The sequence below is a fragment of the Trachymyrmex septentrionalis genome, unplaced genomic scaffold (assembly GCF_001594115.1).
Source record: "Trachymyrmex septentrionalis isolate Tsep2-gDNA-1 unplaced genomic scaffold, Tsep1.0 scaffold22, whole genome shotgun sequence".
Lineage (NCBI taxonomy): Eukaryota > Metazoa > Arthropoda > Insecta > Hymenoptera > Formicidae > Trachymyrmex > Trachymyrmex septentrionalis.
This window is the reverse complement of record NW_017305375.1, coordinates 2,750,339-2,767,654: the sequence shown is the minus strand read 5'-3', so window position 1 is coordinate 2,767,654 and position 17,316 is coordinate 2,750,339. Positions and strand designations below refer to the sequence as shown.

Below are 17,316 nucleotides of genomic sequence, written 5' to 3'. Positions count from 1 at the left end.
AGAGCATTTTTTGTAAAAGTTCCTTGTAGAGCAAGTATAAAAATATACAAATATTGCATCTACTTCACAATTAATATTTCATTTAGTATCTAGAAATGAAATATAATACAAGATAGGAGAAAACCTTCATGTAGGCATCCTGGGTAATGAATGCGATGCATCGAATTCGATAACTCACGCAGCCCTTTAGTTTCTTCGGTCTACTGGAAAGAAATTCCGGCACACTTAATTAACATTACTTCGGGGTAAAAAAATATATTTAGAGAGACAAATAAAAATAATTCTTTACATTAAAAAATTTATTGACTCAAAATAATACATATTTATGTAATATGTACAATATTTGTTTGTTTATTACTTCTTTTTTTAGTATTAATATTTATAAAAGTATTTCAATAAAATTTCCTTTATATATAGATACATCGTATTCATTGCACTTGGAGCGATAATAATTGTATATAGAAGGAATTATGCTGAGGTTTAAAAAAATGCAATATATTATAGCAATTGTTATTAATATAGCAATTTGTTATTAATAATAAAAATCACGAGATTAAAACTACATGTACTTCATATTCTCAGGGCCGATTGTTTCATCTTAGGATAAACTGTGATAATTAACTTATTGAATAAACAAAAGAGTAAGAGAGTAAGAGCTTTTAAGAGTAAGAAAGTAAGACAGTGAACTGAAGTTCACCGAAAGGTGAAACAACCCAGCCTGAGTTACCAAAAACGTTCAATATGATAAACACAATAATTTTATTTCTATTGATATTTTTGTTATCGCAGAAAAAATAAATCAATAGCATATTCGGTTAGACGCACTAATACGCACTAATGCACATTAAAGATATTGTATACTGATTTAATATGAGGGTAAAAATAAAATGCAAATATTTCGAATTATAAAATATATATTTTATTTAACAACATAACAAAGTGTGTTGAAGACATTATGATTTAACTGGAGGGTTTCTTTATTTATATTACACACACATCTTTGTGTCAATTTGTATAACAACTTCAATCTGCACAACGAGTGCGTCCAATCGAATTCGTTACAAATGTAACATGGAGACAAATCTTACATACATACACACATGTATATATATATATACACACATACACATACATGAGAAATAAAGTGTGCATCCAATATCACCATTCATTAAGTTCCTAAAAAAAAAGTAAAGTTTACTTTAGGAGACTTTGATTGAATATCACTGTTAACTACTGAATGCATTTGTTGCGTTAGTAGATTACAATACTTCATTGACATTCTTCAAGTGATTCATAAATTTCTTTAGAGAGTTCTATTAACGTTTACATCAAATCATGATAATCAGCCAAAATTTCATAATTCTATGGTTCAGTGATAATTAAAATAAATTTAATATAATTATCATATCAGGGAAAGGAAAGTTACTTTTTAAAAATAACAAGTTACTCGTTACCAAGTAGAAAAAGTAACAAGTTAGTAATCGTTATTACGTCTTTAGTTGCTCTCTCAGAATCACGTTATTATATATCGTAAAGAAAACCGCCGTGAAAAACCGCCAAGTCTAAAACTGCTGTGAGAAAATTCCTTCGAGAACCGCCAAGAAATCGTCACGATCTTCTATCGCGACCGAGTGAGTATAGTGTGTAAAAAAAGATAGTGTGTAAAAATTTTCTGTAAATTCTTCAATTTGTGCAAAGTTTATTTCAGTAAAGAATAAATTGATTTTTTTGTCAAAGAAAAAGAAACATTAATCTTTAAACTCTTGAGCCAGCCGTGTGCCGTCCTCTTGCTTTATTCGTTATCGCGGTGCATTCGCACATATTTTTTGGTGCACACCATTTTTTGATTTTACAGAAAATTTTTACACACTATCTTTTTCGAATTAACTTACTCGGTCGCGATAGAATATTGCGACGATTTCTCGGCGGTTCTCGAAGGAATTTTTTCACAGCGATTTTCAATTTGGCGGTTTTTCACGGCAATTTTTTTTACGATATGCAATAATGTGACTCTGAGCACTAAGAGAATCGTTATTACGTCGTTAGTTAATAAGAAATTAGAATTGTTAGAAATTTTTAAAAATAACTCATTATAGTTACCGTTACTTGAGAAAGTAACTTTTCGTTACTTTTCCATTCGTTTTTTTAGAATCACCGACCATCAATGACAGCGGACGAGCAACCTTTCTAGTCTCACTATGAATGGCTTGTGTCTAATCGTGTGCAAAGTAACGATAAATGTAATTGTAAAATTTGTTATTATTATCAAAAAAATATAAGTGGTAACTTCGTTATCATTACAGTTACCAAAGAAAAAAAGGAACGTTACCAGTAAAATTACTAAAAAAGTAATTTGTAACTGTAACTTTCATTCCCTAGTTGATATAACGGAGCTGACGAAAAATTGTATGTAAATCATATGTAGTGTATGAACAATCCTTGGATGAAGGTACAGCTCTATTGGAAAATAAAACATATATATATATACATATATATATATATACAATATATATATATATATATATGAACTAAGACTATATTATAATGTACATGTTACTATACATATGAGTAATTCATTCTATTATACAAGCAGCGTTGGTATTGGTTTTTTCCCAGGCCATGCCTCTTTGGCGTATTTCTTTTTCTTCGGTTCCATTACTCGCGGCTCCGTCGTGCCTGGTATGTGCTCTTGCACATGCGGCACTTCCGTCTGTATCTGATTCGGCGTCATCTCCACCTCGGGTGCCGGGTTAGGTAGCGCGATGCCAAGCCGTGATGTAAGAGCCGTAGAAAACGGATTTATCGAAGACATCGAAGACGGTGTAAACTGCTCGGGAGGTAAATCGTGATAGAGTTGCGGAGTGGTAGACGTGGGTTGCATGTGCTTCAGAGGATTGTGATCTTCCATCAAGGATATAAGACCACCTTCCATACGCATTCTCTGTAATTACGAAATATATTCCTTTAATATGAAATTAAAGTTACAGCTAGTTATAATTATTTAGTTGTTATTTAATATTAAGTCAAGCAATTTTGTAATCATGCAATTATTTCTCCTGAGAACCTTGCAAATAGCGCACCTTACTAGGAACAACTGTCGTTTGTACAAGATTACGAAATCTTCCGACTGAAGGATCAACATCTTCCGGATTGATTACTTCTTCGTCATCATTGAAGGTGATTCCCTTTTTCTTTCGTTTACGCGTTGGTTTATGCATTTCGTCATCTGTTATGCCAAGCATAGAGATCCGTCGATTATGAGCCGTGTTAAATTCTGTTAAATTCTGAAAATTACAATAGATTCACATTTAGCAGAAAATTAAAATATTTTAACAATTTAATATAATATATCAAATATTCGATACACACATCTAATTCTGTTTCTGTTTCTGGCAATCCCAGCAAACCACCAGCGTCCATATCTTCGGATAATTTCTCCAATTCTTCGATGATTGGTCGGGCACCAGTTTGAGGTCTTTCCCTTATTATATAATATCGAGTAGATGCCCCAAAGTGAAATGTACTGTCAATTGGTAACTGAGTCGGTTTATGTGCTTCCAAACGTAGATTTCCGATAAAGGTCCCATGTGCTGAAAAAAATTATCAAACTCATCATCTGCTTAAAAATATGCATAACATAATCCTAAAAGAATATATTATAAACTTTCTATAAATAAATTTCAAATAATTTTATAAATAAATATCTTATAAATAAAAATATAAATATTAAAACAATCTTTTTCTTAAATTCCATTTCTTCCCGTACTATTTAAACGATAGCATCTTTTTAATTTCTTTCTCCACATATAAATATTCTATATATATATACAGAGCATTTCTTCAGTTCTTTATATATATGGATTTTATATATATGTATATATATGAAGACAAAATTAAAAAGATACTGTTTAAGAAATACAACAATGGATAGAAATGAGTTAACACCAACTTTCCAATCTATTTAAAAAAAAAGAGAACTTTATTATATAAACTTTATATATTCAATTTTAATTAAAAATCTTTCTTAAAAGAAGAGTATGACTGCATTTGATTTAATCGCTTACATGCTTTAAAATCATTAATCTGTCTTTATTATTTAATTAGTAGATGTAAAATACGGATGAAAGTGCTGAAAACTAAAAGACCAAATCATTCAAATCAAACACAGCCTATATCTTAGCACCAGTATAAGCACTGTACTTACTACTTCCTAGATCAACCAAAAATGCTCGATTCAGATGCTTGTGATAAACGAGAGCCGCATGAACACGAGAACAAGACGCGTGATCAATGCAGAAGTCATTCAACTGTTGATTGCGGCCAAATAGATAACACTTCTTTTCATCCACCATGAGTTTCTAATAAAATAGGGTCTATGTGACACTTGGTTCATACAATTGATTCAATTATATATCATACAAAAATGAGTGAATTTATTAGAATATTTATAATTTTATTTATCAACACCTAATAAATTTGCTCATTTCTATAATTTTCACCTTGTTTCGAGGCACATAATTGACCTCCAACTCATGCGAGAAAAACTACAATTTGAAAATACTATCCGAATGTTAACAATGTCACTTTATTCATCAAATGTTAAACAAGGATAAAATTATATTCAGGATATGCTCCATTTGCTTACAACGCTTGCAAGTATTATTTATCCTTGTTTAGCATTTGATAAACAACAAGGATAATATGATTTCCATGAGCATTGTGAACATCAAATAGAACATATCTTTGGAGGTACTCAAATAGTGTTTTCAAATGCGCTCTAATAATAGAATTCCAAGGGAATGATATGTCACTAAAGATATAGCTGATGTGTATCTTGTATTGTCCCTACCTGTATCAACTTGTCATTCTTTAATACGTCCAGATGCAACCCCACTGGTGGTTTACCAGCCCTGAAAGAGATTATGAATTAATGTGTATACACGAAAACTATGTTCCAATATACACTGCCAGTGCATACTGAAAATCTATCGTTTACATTACGTATACTAGATTTTTAGCACTGGTAGTATCAGAACACGATTGAAATATATCCAATGTATCGCCAGATATTGCCAGCTTTGCCGCGCATGATGACAGACAATTCGGAATGTGCGATTGCGTAAACAATAAACAGAATCGAATGATCAAGTTACGTTGCAAATGAGGAAGCTTTGAAACATACCAGTTTGGAACCTCATAATGGTTAGCCATTGTCGTCTACAACTTGCACGAACAATTCAAACAATCTCTCTCACTGCATTATTATAAGCGAAAGCATGAATAATAACGGGCCATAACGAGCGATTCTTTCTGTACTGTATCAGAATACAAGAACATACGAAAATAAATTAACAAATCCCGTCAGTGAAATACTACTACGAGAATGGAATCCTAGAGATCTCAAAGAATTAAAGGCGTCGTTGAATCGGTTAGGTTAGTCATCACCGCCATTATTTTTCAATATGGTTGTCTGATTGGCTGTCTAAGGGTATGTTCTATTTCACATATGATGCGTATGATGTATTATTTTTAGTATTGTTTAGTAGAATTTTAATCAGATTTGGAAGTTTTTTCTTCTTACTGGAAGAAATTTTTTGGAGATATAAAAAATTTAAGAGAATTTTCGGGTAATTTTTGAAGAGGAAAATACAAAAAAAAAGCTCAAATTACAGCTAAGATATTGAAAAAAATCACAATATAAAATTATTTTGAACAGACTTGGCAACAGTCCGTGCCACGTCTATTTTGTAAACTGCAGATAAAATCGTAGTGTCAAAAATGAATGTGATGTGTGTTTATGCTAATAAGAGCCAGAATTGAAGAATATCCATTAGATCGGTATGTTACTTATATGTTCCCTTTTCACTGGCAATGCACAACCATAATGACGTCACAATAGTCTACTGTCACAGTCGTTCTGTCACTACTGTCAGCAGTGTCAGCGCCGTACTGTGATTAGTGATATCGGATTTCGGAGCGGCATAACATTGACCAACATCGACTATACTTCGACGTGGACGGCACGTCCTGTCTTGGACACTCTTGGAGAGATTCATTGGAGCTCGATCGAGAATCTAGAAACTCGTGGCACTCAATTTGTCCTGTCACAAATCAAATATTACTCTGTGTGTAGAACTGCGAGCGACACTGAATCGAGAGAAATCGCGCGGATCGCGCGTACAGGTTAATGCGTTCGTCTAGGGCGAATCTCGGTTGACGGATACAGAGATGTCATTCAAAATCGGACAACGCGTCGAGGTCCCCGTGAAGGAATGCCAAGGCGTGATCGCCTACATCGGTTATCCAACGTTTGCGTCGGGTAAATGGATCGGCGTGATACTCGACGAACCGAAGGGGAAGAACAACGGTAGTGTCAAGGGACAGATGTACTTTAAGGTAAATCAACAAAGAAACATGCCGATATTTATTAAGGGTGATTTCGACCAAACTCCGATTAACATCGACGATTGATTCAACTGGCAGAATTGCTTGAAGTAAAAAAATTTTAAATTATATGTCACTTGTTGTCTTTATAATCTGTTTTTTTAAGTGTCGAATGACAAAAGATAATTCTAATATTAATGAAATAATATTATTTGATAAATTATCACTGATTAAGTTAATTGGAATTTAACAGTTTGTATACAATCAATGACAATTATATTTATTTTTCTGAGAAAGAACTAATATTGTTACAGCGAATTCAGTCACACTTGCATTACATTAGAATACAGTACTAAAAGTTACATATATGAAATTACAAAATTAACCGTTCGACGATGATGTTAGACTTTAGAGTAGGATTATGCTGTATGTTTCAAGATTATGTTATAGCAGTAGATCTGTTTTTTTAATCTTCTACTAGGTTGCACTAGAACTCTTTCTCACTTTCTTCAAATATTAAACATAAAAGTATATTTTTATTGTCGCAGTGCGCAGAGAATCATGGTATGTTTGCACGCCAAACGCAACTTATTCTATTGGACGAGGCTGGCAATAGGACTGAGCCAGTTAGCCCATCATCTGCAGGCAGTAATGCCACGACACCTGATGATAGCGCCGCTAGAGCCAGGAGTCGATTAAATAGGTAAGTTGTCAAATTTAAATGTCAGATTGCATTGAAAAATCTTGGTTAGATTTAAAAAAGAAACATTCTTAAATAAAAAATATATATAATTTTTTCTATAACAAGTATAGTAAATTGTAAATATTATCAGCGTACTACAAATAATAATTATTCTAGTCTTACATTTAAATATAAATGCTGTATAGTATTTTGACACCTTTAATAATATACCATCTTTTAAAATGTAAAGTAGAATTAAACAGAGTATAATTTATGCGCTTGGCTTTGCGCCGAGACACTACAGTGGCTCCAGATTTGTATAAACAAGTAATCTGTCCATTGTTGAATTCAGTGTGATTTATAAATTTAAAAGAAAAAATATTAAAAATTATTTATTTTTACAATTTTCATGCTAGCATTAGTATGCGTCGAAGGAATGAGCCTACAGCGTAAGTTTTTCATTTTGTGATAATATCAAAATGTAAAAAAAATGTTTCGTTATTTTCCCTTAGAATTTCTGATATTTCTTATATAAATAAATAGGCGAATAGGCGAGTATGTAATTAATAAATTCTTAAATATAATTATATGCTGCTCATAAAAGTGTACGGAGAAAAACATCTCCTGCGAATGTTACTCGCCAGCAAACTGACAAACTTTCTAGGTAAGATTACTGCAAGCTAAATTTTAGCAAACAAAATTTATGTCAACAAGGTGTATTTTTACTGCTTATAGAAAATCACAATTACCTCATAATTACTCTGTCAAAATGCCAACTGCAATCTCCCATTGAACATCTAAAGCATTCTGCAGTCTTAAAGCACAAACAAGTTGTCAATATGTCTGTTATGGAGCTTTTACAATATGCGTATTTATTTTCAGTTAATAAACAATTAGCGATTATTTCTGTTGCGCTTGTTATCGTGACATGAAAATTGCATTGCTGAATATTGCAAGCTATTTTATTTATTAATTTAATTTAAATTTGCATTTTTATAAGATATTTATATTTTTTTCATATTTTTCATAATGTGTCAAAACTTTTTATGGACATATAATTATGCGAATATATTGTTACAATATTTTTATTGCAATTTTTATTATTTTACGTGCAAGTCTTTATTTCTTTATTTTAATATAAATAATATAAATTTAAATTAGAATTTCCATCGCGATTGATTTGCGGCCAGCTTAGCACAGCAAATGTATATACAGTACCCTCCATAAATCTGAGAACACTCTACGTTTTACAAGTTTATAAATAATTATTTAATTTAAAAAAAAAACGAAATAAAAGTACATATATACGTACATTATCTATAACGTACGTATATACAGTGAAAGCAAAAAGTATTTGTACAAGGAAATTTTTTATAAAAAAAGTCTTATTTGTAAAAAATAAACATTAATTAGCAATTTTTTACAATGAATAGATTCTGTTTTAACATAAACAAACGAGCTTCGCATGTATTCCTAATTTTAGAAGCTAAATTTCTCGACTGTACTTTTTGATCAAACAATAGAATTTTTAATTTTCGCTTATTTTTCAGATAATATATTTTCTATAATTAATACTTTTTGGTATATATCATTTTAAGAAACATATAGTCTATTTTATTATTTATGAATAAATTGTTAATTATCCACCAAGAAATGATTATCAATTAAACGTCGAATCAACATATCGAAATCGATTCGACATCAATTCGATGACTCATTTCTCGCTGGATAATATTTACTTTTTTAAAAATAAAGTTTTTTAAAAAATATTTTCCTTATATGAATACTTTTTGCACTAACTGTATGTATTTTTATTTCGTATTTTTTCAATTAAAGATTTAATAACATGCTATTAAAATATGAAATTTTAATTAAAATGTGATTCATACGAAATCTAATTCTTTGGGGCCATTTTACAATTTTTACGGAGTCTGAAATCAACTTGCGATCCAAATAGTTAATCATTTTTGTAGAAACCGTTAAACTACAATTAAATGATTTGTGTATATACAATGAACACAAGTACGACGTTGCAAAACAAGTGAGAATGTACATGTAAACAATACACCAAAGCACGAAATTCAATCTTGAGCGCTTTGATGCTGTGAAATGATTGTCCAACATATTTTTGGCATGTATAAGTTTATAGATGTTCTAGATAAATGTTTATCATCATTTAGACGTCTTATGAAGTACTTAAACTAAAAACATGTATAGATCGCTGTCATGTAATGGCTTTCTTAAAAAACGTAGGGTGTTCCCAAACTTATGGAGGGTACTGTAAAAAAATATATAATGTATTAAATATCATTAATTATTTCGTGTTATTTTTTACAGTTCTCGATTATCCTTATCTGGAAGTAGAACATTATTAAGTGCCCCAAGTACAGAAAGCCTAACTGGATCATTACACGAACGTAGAGACGGCGGCGAATCATTAATCCCAGCACCAACATCGACTTCGAAGCGTGCCTCATTTGTTGAGGTAAGATGTACTATAAGTTGTTATAAAAACTGTTAGTAATGTTTTAGTATATAAATTACTTTTATATCAATATATATATTATATATTTTCTATATCTTACTATTTATATCAATTAAGTAGTAAGAACAAAAAAAATTATCTATAAAAGAACGTTATTCAGAAGATTTATGGCGTACATATGATGAATGATGTAATTCCTATGTGAACAAATTAGCTAATACTACTGTATTTTTATGATATATTTTCATCGTTTTTGACTAACAAACAGGTGATCTGATATTTTCAAATTTATAGGTTTTTTTTTTATGTATTTGTATGTTTCTTACATTCATGTGCAAAGAATCCTATTCTGTGACTCGGCCAATTAAATATAATTGTGCACGTCTGACCGAAAAGTGTGTTTGAACAAAGGTAGAAATTAACGACGAAAATTAAAAGAAAAGGAGTGTAAATTTGTAAAACCAAGTTAGAGAATTCCATTGGCATAGAATGATTCATATGGGAATGCACGTACGTGTTTCAGAAGTCCCCTAGCACGAGCTCGCCTCCCGGCAAAAAGCCAAAGGCCCAAGATGATCAAAATAATGTAATTAATACTCATTAATTGTAATATCTCAACTTTTTTAATACATCACCTTTCTAATATCTTGTTCTTTCTCATACTAGCTGTTTGTCGATCATAAAGCATCAACACATATTTTTCGTAATAAAAACAGCGTCATTGCACTTTTAACGGATACGTCCGTTCATCCTTAGTGGATTATCAATTTATTAATGACGTGTTAGGGTCATATTCCGTAACAATATTCCTTAACAATGTTATTGAACTATTGTTGTTAGTAAAAAACTTTTTTATTCTACAACAACAAAATAGCGACGAAATTGTTGTAAATTTAACGACAGCCGGACACTTCATGGAATAAGTTGGAATGGATTTCAATCGGGGAATCATTTTGTTTTTCCTAGAAAATATAATAAAAATCTAGTTAATAATCGAATAATTCTGATCGGAATCCATTTCGAATAATTCCATAATGCATATCCTGGAGAAAGGTGTTTGTTATGTTGAGTTTATGACAATTTTATTATTTTTTTATTAATGTATGTTGTGTGAATAACAGTTATCATTTATAGAAAAGGAAAAATTGTTTGGGAAACATTAATGACAATTGTTAAACAATAATATTGTTAAAAATTACAGAATAGGACCCTTAATTTTGTTTTACTCTTTGCATATCATTATGTTTAATTGTACATCAGCTTCATTAACTGAGTTCTATGATGCTTCGATAGTTTACGATACACAATGGGAAGGTATGTTCTGCATCGCCTCGTCCTTCCACAGTTAGGAATTGAATTCCCCTCGTGTTTATGTTACAAGCTTATAATAATACTAACATTTAGCACGGATGGGTTATATCTTCGAGGTGTAGCTTTGCCTGATCAGTAATTTTTTCAGAGTTATATTTGTTAAAAGTTAACGGGGATATGCAAATAAACACATGTGTAAGTCGTTAGGACCTAATAGATAAGATAGTATCAATGCTCTGACTTTAGTCATATCCTGTGTAAATGTATCACATAACACGATTCAACTCATCAACTGGATCTTCCTCTATATATTCGTTAGTACTAATAGAAGTTTCGGTGTAGCTTGTTGGTGTTTTGCTATTGCAACTAATCTCTCATTTATCACCATGAAACAGACTAATTTTATAATATCCGATTGTAAATACAGAAACAACGGCATTATCGTAACATCATATACGGATTCTCATATATAGGTAATGTGGGGTGTTTTTTTCATTGCCGCATTTTGAGAATAATTACGTTATCTTTGTTTGCGCCATTCATATACCGTTTAGTTATACCTAGTGTGTATATGCATTTCAAGCACAGGTACACAGGTCCAGAGGACTTTGAAGAACTCTTTGGCGACACACAATTCTTTTATGCGATAATAAAAAGAACACCCAACGGTACAAAATGCAAATGTATCTTACTCTTTTCCCTTTCTGTAATCCAGACAGGTTTTGTAGAAACATTGAAACCGCAATTCGTACCCGGTCAAGTCATGGCAGGCTCAGCAGCGGCTGCAAATTTAGTAGAAGAAAAATTGTCACACTTGCAACTTGTGCAAGAAAACGATAATTTAAAATCTCAGGTAAATTTTGTTTACAATTAATTTTAATCTTTTTTTTTACTGTTCCTTCGTATAAAATTATTTATCTTATTGTGTAAAATTATGATATACATACAATATTGTAGGTACGTGATCTTACTGAGAAAGTAGAAACGCTGCGTGTAAAGCGAATGCAAGACAAGGAAAGGATAAAAGATTTCGAAAAAACGAAACTTCAAGTTGAACAGCTTCTTGAATTTAAGGCCAAAGTTATGGAAAGTCAAGTGAGTATATATAATAGGTAGAGATACGGTAAAGATCTTTATTTAACAAGTTTACTTTTTTAATTTTCAAAGATAAATTTTTTAAATTTCTATTTATGTTGTCAAAGGCCAGCCTTCAAAGAGAACTTCAACGAGCTCGACAAGAAGCCAGAGAAGCTCATGTGGCAAGGGAACAATATCAAGAAGAAATGTCTGATCTTGCAGAAACAGTAGAAATGGCTACATTAGATAAAGAAATGGCAGAAGAAAAGGCTGAAACTCTTCAAATCGAGTTAGAACAACTTAAGGAAAAATTGGAGGAACAAACATTAGATTTAGAGATATTACGCACAGAAATGTCTGAACGGGTATAATATTTCATTTAATTTTTATAAAGTTTTTGTATCTCTTCTCTTTCTTATTTGATATATATTTAAATAACATTATTATTTTCGCAAATTAGGCAGCCGGCGGTGGATCAACTACGGGAACTTCGAGCTACGAAGTAAAGCAATTGGAACAACAAAATAATAGGTTGCGTGAAACGCTCGTGAAAATGCGCGATTTATCGGCGCACGAAAAACACGAATTTCAAAAACTGCAAAAGGATATGGATCAGAAAAAATCTGAGATCTTGGAATTAGGTCGCACGAAAGAGAAGTTGTCGGCGCGGGTCGAAGAAATGGAACATCAGATAGCAGATCTACAAGAACAAGTACGTATTATTTATATGACATTATTTGTAATAACATTAATTTAATATAACATTAATTTTATATAATAACTAAAAATCAATATGCTTAGACTCAAAATTTTAAAACAAATTAAATGATAAAGGCTACGACGATATGCAGGATGTTAGTGCTAATAAATGAATTTTAATATTGCAATAATTTCAATACACAATGCTATACGTTCGATCCTCATTCTCAGTAACATAAAAATATATAAATAAAAAAAGTCGTAAATTACAAAAGTACCGAATAACATGTTGAAATATAATTTATAACAATTCCTATAATTAAAATTATGAAGAATCTACTTCTCTTGTCATTCCTCCAATATTTCTCCACATGTAGTGATAAAGATATCTCCGTCCAATCAATGTCTCCTCGCAATCGCATAATCAATTATTAAAAAATAAAATATATAAAAATTAAGTCACATCGACATGCCTTGGTGGATCGACGTTATTTTTTTTTTTAAACCAAATTGTAACTATAATTATTGAACGATTAGAATAAGTTAATAAAATAGTTGAACTGAAATAGTAAATTAATTGAAAAAAGTTTTAATCGTCATATTTATTTGTGTAACTAAAACAATTGCAAGTTGTTCTCATCAATCGTCGATGATGTACACTCTCTGACTAAAAAGTTGCAACAGTTTTTTTTCTATGATTTTTGGAATGTAACCTACTTACCGAGCAATTGGTTACCTTATTTACGGATCCATAAGTAAGAACAATCGCTCAGTGAGCGGACTGTATTCCGAAACTCATTAAAAAAGAAGTGTTGCAAGTCGGCGAGTACATATATATGCCATAAAATTATGTTCTCAAATCGTCAATTAATAAAATTTAAATTCACGTGCGAAGGTAAAAATTTCTCTTCTCTTAGATGTTCACAATTTATCACAAAATATATCAATGAAAAAAAAGTGGATAATAACAGTAAGGAAAAGGAAAAAAATGTTGAGGAAGTAGTGGAAAATAAGTAGTGGAAAGGCAACAAGAAAAGGGGATAATTAAGAAAGGATAATTAATTTGTATACATTTATATGCTTAAACGTTTCTTTTAGGTCGATGCAGCATTAGGAGCCGAAGAAATGGTCGAGGTATTAGGCGAGAGGAAAATGGCGTTGGAAGAAAAAGTGGCTGAACTGGAAGAGGCTGTTGCAGATTTGGAAGCTCTGCAAGTACGTAGTCGCTATATTTTGTATTGCAAGAAACGTATATAATCTATAATATATAACGAATAAGATACTACAAATCTGTTCAGGATATGTCGGATCAATTGGCCGAATCGTCCAAAGAATTAGAGCTGGAACTTCGCGAGGAATTAGATCTTGCACTTGGAGCAGCGCGAGACGCCCAACGACATCGAGACGCCGCGCTGGAGACTTTGGCGGATCGTGAATTAACTATTACGAAGTTCCGTGAACTTACGCATCAGTTGCAAGAACAATGTTTGCAGTTGCAGCAACGAGTTCAATCAACGGAATCCACTAAGACTAACGTTCGAGGTAATATAGGAAATATAGGATAGAAATATATAAAATTTTATTGACTAAGTTATTTTTTTATGAATTCTCATATCATTTACGGTTCAGGTGCAGACCAACAACTTGCGGAAATATTAGACTTCCAGAAGACATTTGCCGAGACCCGAGCACAAACTAAAGCGGTCGATCTTGAATTGCGTCGCTTAGACGCCGAGGAGGCACGAAATCATGTGTGTTATTTGCTGTCCTTCATGCCTCCTGCATTTTTGACTCGCGGCGGAGATCATGACGCGATATTGACGCTCTTATTAATACCGAGGATGACACAAAAAACGGAGATATTGATTTCGCAAGTTCGAGAAAAGTACAGATCGATTGAAAAGATAGACAGGTACTACTAATCTTATTTTCGCAAGCTGTATTTAGATCATTTGTACAATATTCAATTTTTTTTATTACAGAACTTCTGTAGTGAGAGGTCATTCGGTAGCGCAATATTCATTCAGATCTCGTTTGTGCTCGCATATGTATGCTTTACAAACCACCTTGGGTTGCTTTGAGTCAGCTTTAAACTCATGTAATTCGGAAATGTTACTTAAAGCGGGAGCGGCTTATCCGGAAATGGCGGCGCAGGAAAAGTCTTTGGATTCACTTATAGAGCTGGCTAAGAGAGATCAGTTGGACGAGAATTTGCCGATGGACGCGATCGAGAAATGTTGCGGATACTTCGCCACAATGTTCTCCGTGCTTTTCAGCGAAAGTATAGCTGTCAATCAGGCACGCTTAATCGTGAATGGCACGAGAACTTTGGGCAATACATGTGATGCCATAACTACTGATGCTGCGGCGATCAAAATATTGATACAAGGAGAAGGTGCTGATATAGGTACGTAATATTTGGTTAATTAAAATTGATTTATGTAAATGTTACTATAGCATTCTTTATATTTAAGGTAAACTTTGTCAGCATATTGAAACGACATGCGAGGTGATCCAGCAGCATTTGAAATCAGCTAGAAGACGAGTACCACGTGATCATGCTGGTCCAGCATTTTCTGTAGGCGCCAATTTAGGATTAGATAAAGATTGCAACGAACAATTTTCTACATGTTATCAACACGGTGTGAAGATTACGAAGACACTTCAGTATCTATTGAAGAGTGCCTTGCATGCTATTACCGAAAATGGCGGTAGGTTTTTTTCAGATAGACTTTCTCGGAAAATTTATTTTTGTAATATTTTTAGAAGTAAATTCAATTTTTTATAAATTTTTCAGATTTAGACACGGGATTACCGGCCGATAAATTGAAGGAGATGGCTGCAACGTCCAGCGAAAGAGTATACGATACAGAAGATCTGGGTCCCGTAGCTACTATCAAGGCTAGTTTAACGGTAATACAGCAACTAGCGGCCAATCTGGCGCAGAAAATGGCCGAGTGTGAAAATGAATTAGCTATAAGCGGACAAACACAAAGTCAGCAGCAATCTAAGGAGAACGAGCAAATAACGCCAATTGTGGCTAGAGCGAATTCTGTTAGGAAGGAATCGGAAGAAACGAAAATACTCAGCAGGTACATTTCCATTAGCTTTATGTAATTACCGTTTTAAGATTTTTTGAGATAATTTTTTGACATTTTTAAATTAGAAAACTCGAAGCAAGGGATAGTGACATACGCGAGGCGAGATTAGCTTTACGAGAGAAGCAAGAAGAATTATCTGAAATGACACTGCGGAAAGAGTTGGCCGAGAAGCGTTTTGCGACACAACAGCATGAACACGAAATGAATGTCGAGAAGTTGAAGAGAAAATTAGAAGAGGCGCAAAATCAATTAAAACGCAAGGTATCTCTTTCCCCACTATTATATATCATATCTTTATATTTCTTTATCGATTTCATGTTTTTCTTGATAGGAAAAAGAATTCGAAGAAACAATGGATCATCTTCAAACCGATATCGATAGCTTAGAAACAGAGAAGGGACAATTAAAGGAAAAGCTGAAATCGATTGGCAAGAAAACGATATCAGTATCTGGCACAGACAGCATAATGGGAAGCACTTCGATAACGAGTACTTTGGACAACAAATATTATGTACAGGAAATAAACGCTCTCAAGCAAGCTTTGAATAATGAGCACCAGCAAAAGAAGAAGATAATGTCCACTATCTTGCGTCAAAAGTTAGATCGTTTAGAACCGTTGCCATCGCCGACGAATCTTAAATCTCTGGATACAAAACTTCAAGAATTACGAAAGAAGACTACTGATCTCGTCAAGGTAATTAATTATAGTTTGATAATCATTGTTAATTATTACACCCAAATATTCTCATATATATATACATATGAATACATTTATTCATATTTCAGGATGTAGAAAAGACTTTGGTATATCCAACAGTTCCTGATTTAAGGCGTAAAGTACCCGAAACGTCTTATCATTATTTATTGGAACGTCAAAGAAACATTATACAACTGAAAGAACGAGTTGATGAATTAGTGGTAAGTGGAGATAAAAAATAAATAAATAGTGAAAAAATTAATGTAATGTAAATTACTGAATGTTTAAAATATATTTGTTAGGCTCAAGTACGTCGCGAAGCTATCAAACGCACACCAGGTGGAAGGGCGGAAGCGAATTTCGCCGTGTATCCGAATCGTGAGATGGCGGCAGCAATGCAGGAACGCAAATTACTTGCCGCCGAAATAAAGATCCCTTACAATGGCCCGGAACAATCTTTCTCTGTCAATGTAGGACCGCAAGAACTTAGGAAAATTCACACTCTATTATATTATTAAGAACCCGCATTGCTTCATTATTTATTTCGTGATAAAATATACAAAATCCTCACAATGTGTCGTGCATAAGAGAGAGACTATCTTTCTAATTTTTTTCATGATAGCAATTTTTTATACTATGTTGCCGTACCCTGTGCTCTATAAAAATGAAACGAGATAATTATACATATTGTTATAAATAACGCGGTATATTAACTAGGCTTTTATATAAAATTTTGTCACGTATCGCTGCGAAAAAGGTACAGGACAGATCTAGTAATTCGTAATTTGCACTTGTGCAATGTTTATTTATTTCCGATGGGCTACAGTGCGATGACCGGCGCATCGCAGCTGGGAGGCTCTTCTTTTCAATGTTCTTTACG

At 32.6% G+C, this 17,316-nt stretch overlaps 2 protein-coding genes across 6 annotated transcripts; one reads left to right on the top strand and one right to left on the bottom strand.

Moving 5' to 3' along the window:
- Positions 1-2,546: 2,546 nt before the first annotated feature.
- Positions 2,547-5,910, bottom strand: LOC108748315 (nuclear inhibitor of protein phosphatase 1). 2 transcript variants are annotated; one of them, XM_018486373.1, is made up of 6 exons: positions 5,848-5,910; positions 4,850-4,910; positions 4,205-4,358; positions 3,370-3,590; positions 3,081-3,284; positions 2,547-2,941 (listed from the first exon to the last, which is right to left on the bottom strand). In XM_018486373.1, exons 3-6 carry the CDS (start codon positions 4,350-4,352, stop codon positions 2,582-2,584), a joined length of 933 nt encoding a protein of 310 aa, XP_018341875.1. In that variant the 5' UTR covers positions 4,353-4,358; positions 4,850-4,910; positions 5,848-5,910; the 3' UTR covers positions 2,547-2,581. The 2 variants fall into 2 exon arrangements, with proteins under 2 accessions (XP_018341875.1, XP_018341874.1); XM_018486372.1 differs by lacking the exon at positions 5,848-5,910 and adding an exon at positions 5,183-5,548.
- Positions 5,911-6,213: 303 nt separating this feature from the next.
- Positions 6,214-17,101, top strand: LOC108748310 (dynactin subunit 1). Of its 4 annotated transcripts, XM_018486360.1 has the most exons (20): positions 6,214-6,396; positions 6,933-7,087; positions 7,483-7,515; positions 7,671-7,730; positions 9,404-9,551; positions 10,075-10,137; positions 11,578-11,715; positions 11,820-11,957; positions 12,065-12,304; positions 12,400-12,651; positions 13,737-13,853; positions 13,937-14,180; positions 14,268-14,550; positions 14,621-15,045; positions 15,113-15,349; positions 15,436-15,730; positions 15,805-16,000; positions 16,071-16,433; positions 16,526-16,657; positions 16,739-17,101. In XM_018486360.1, the coding sequence occupies exons 1-20, from the start codon at positions 6,229-6,231 to the stop codon at positions 16,952-16,954; spliced, it is 3,903 nt and encodes a 1,300-aa protein (XP_018341862.1). In that variant the 5' UTR covers positions 6,214-6,228; the 3' UTR covers positions 16,955-17,101. The 4 variants fall into 4 exon arrangements, with proteins under 4 accessions (XP_018341862.1, XP_018341863.1, XP_018341864.1 ...); XM_018486361.1 differs by lacking the exon at positions 10,075-10,137; XM_018486362.1 differs by lacking the exons at positions 7,483-7,515; positions 7,671-7,730.
- The last annotated feature ends 215 nt before the right edge of the window (positions 17,102-17,316 follow it).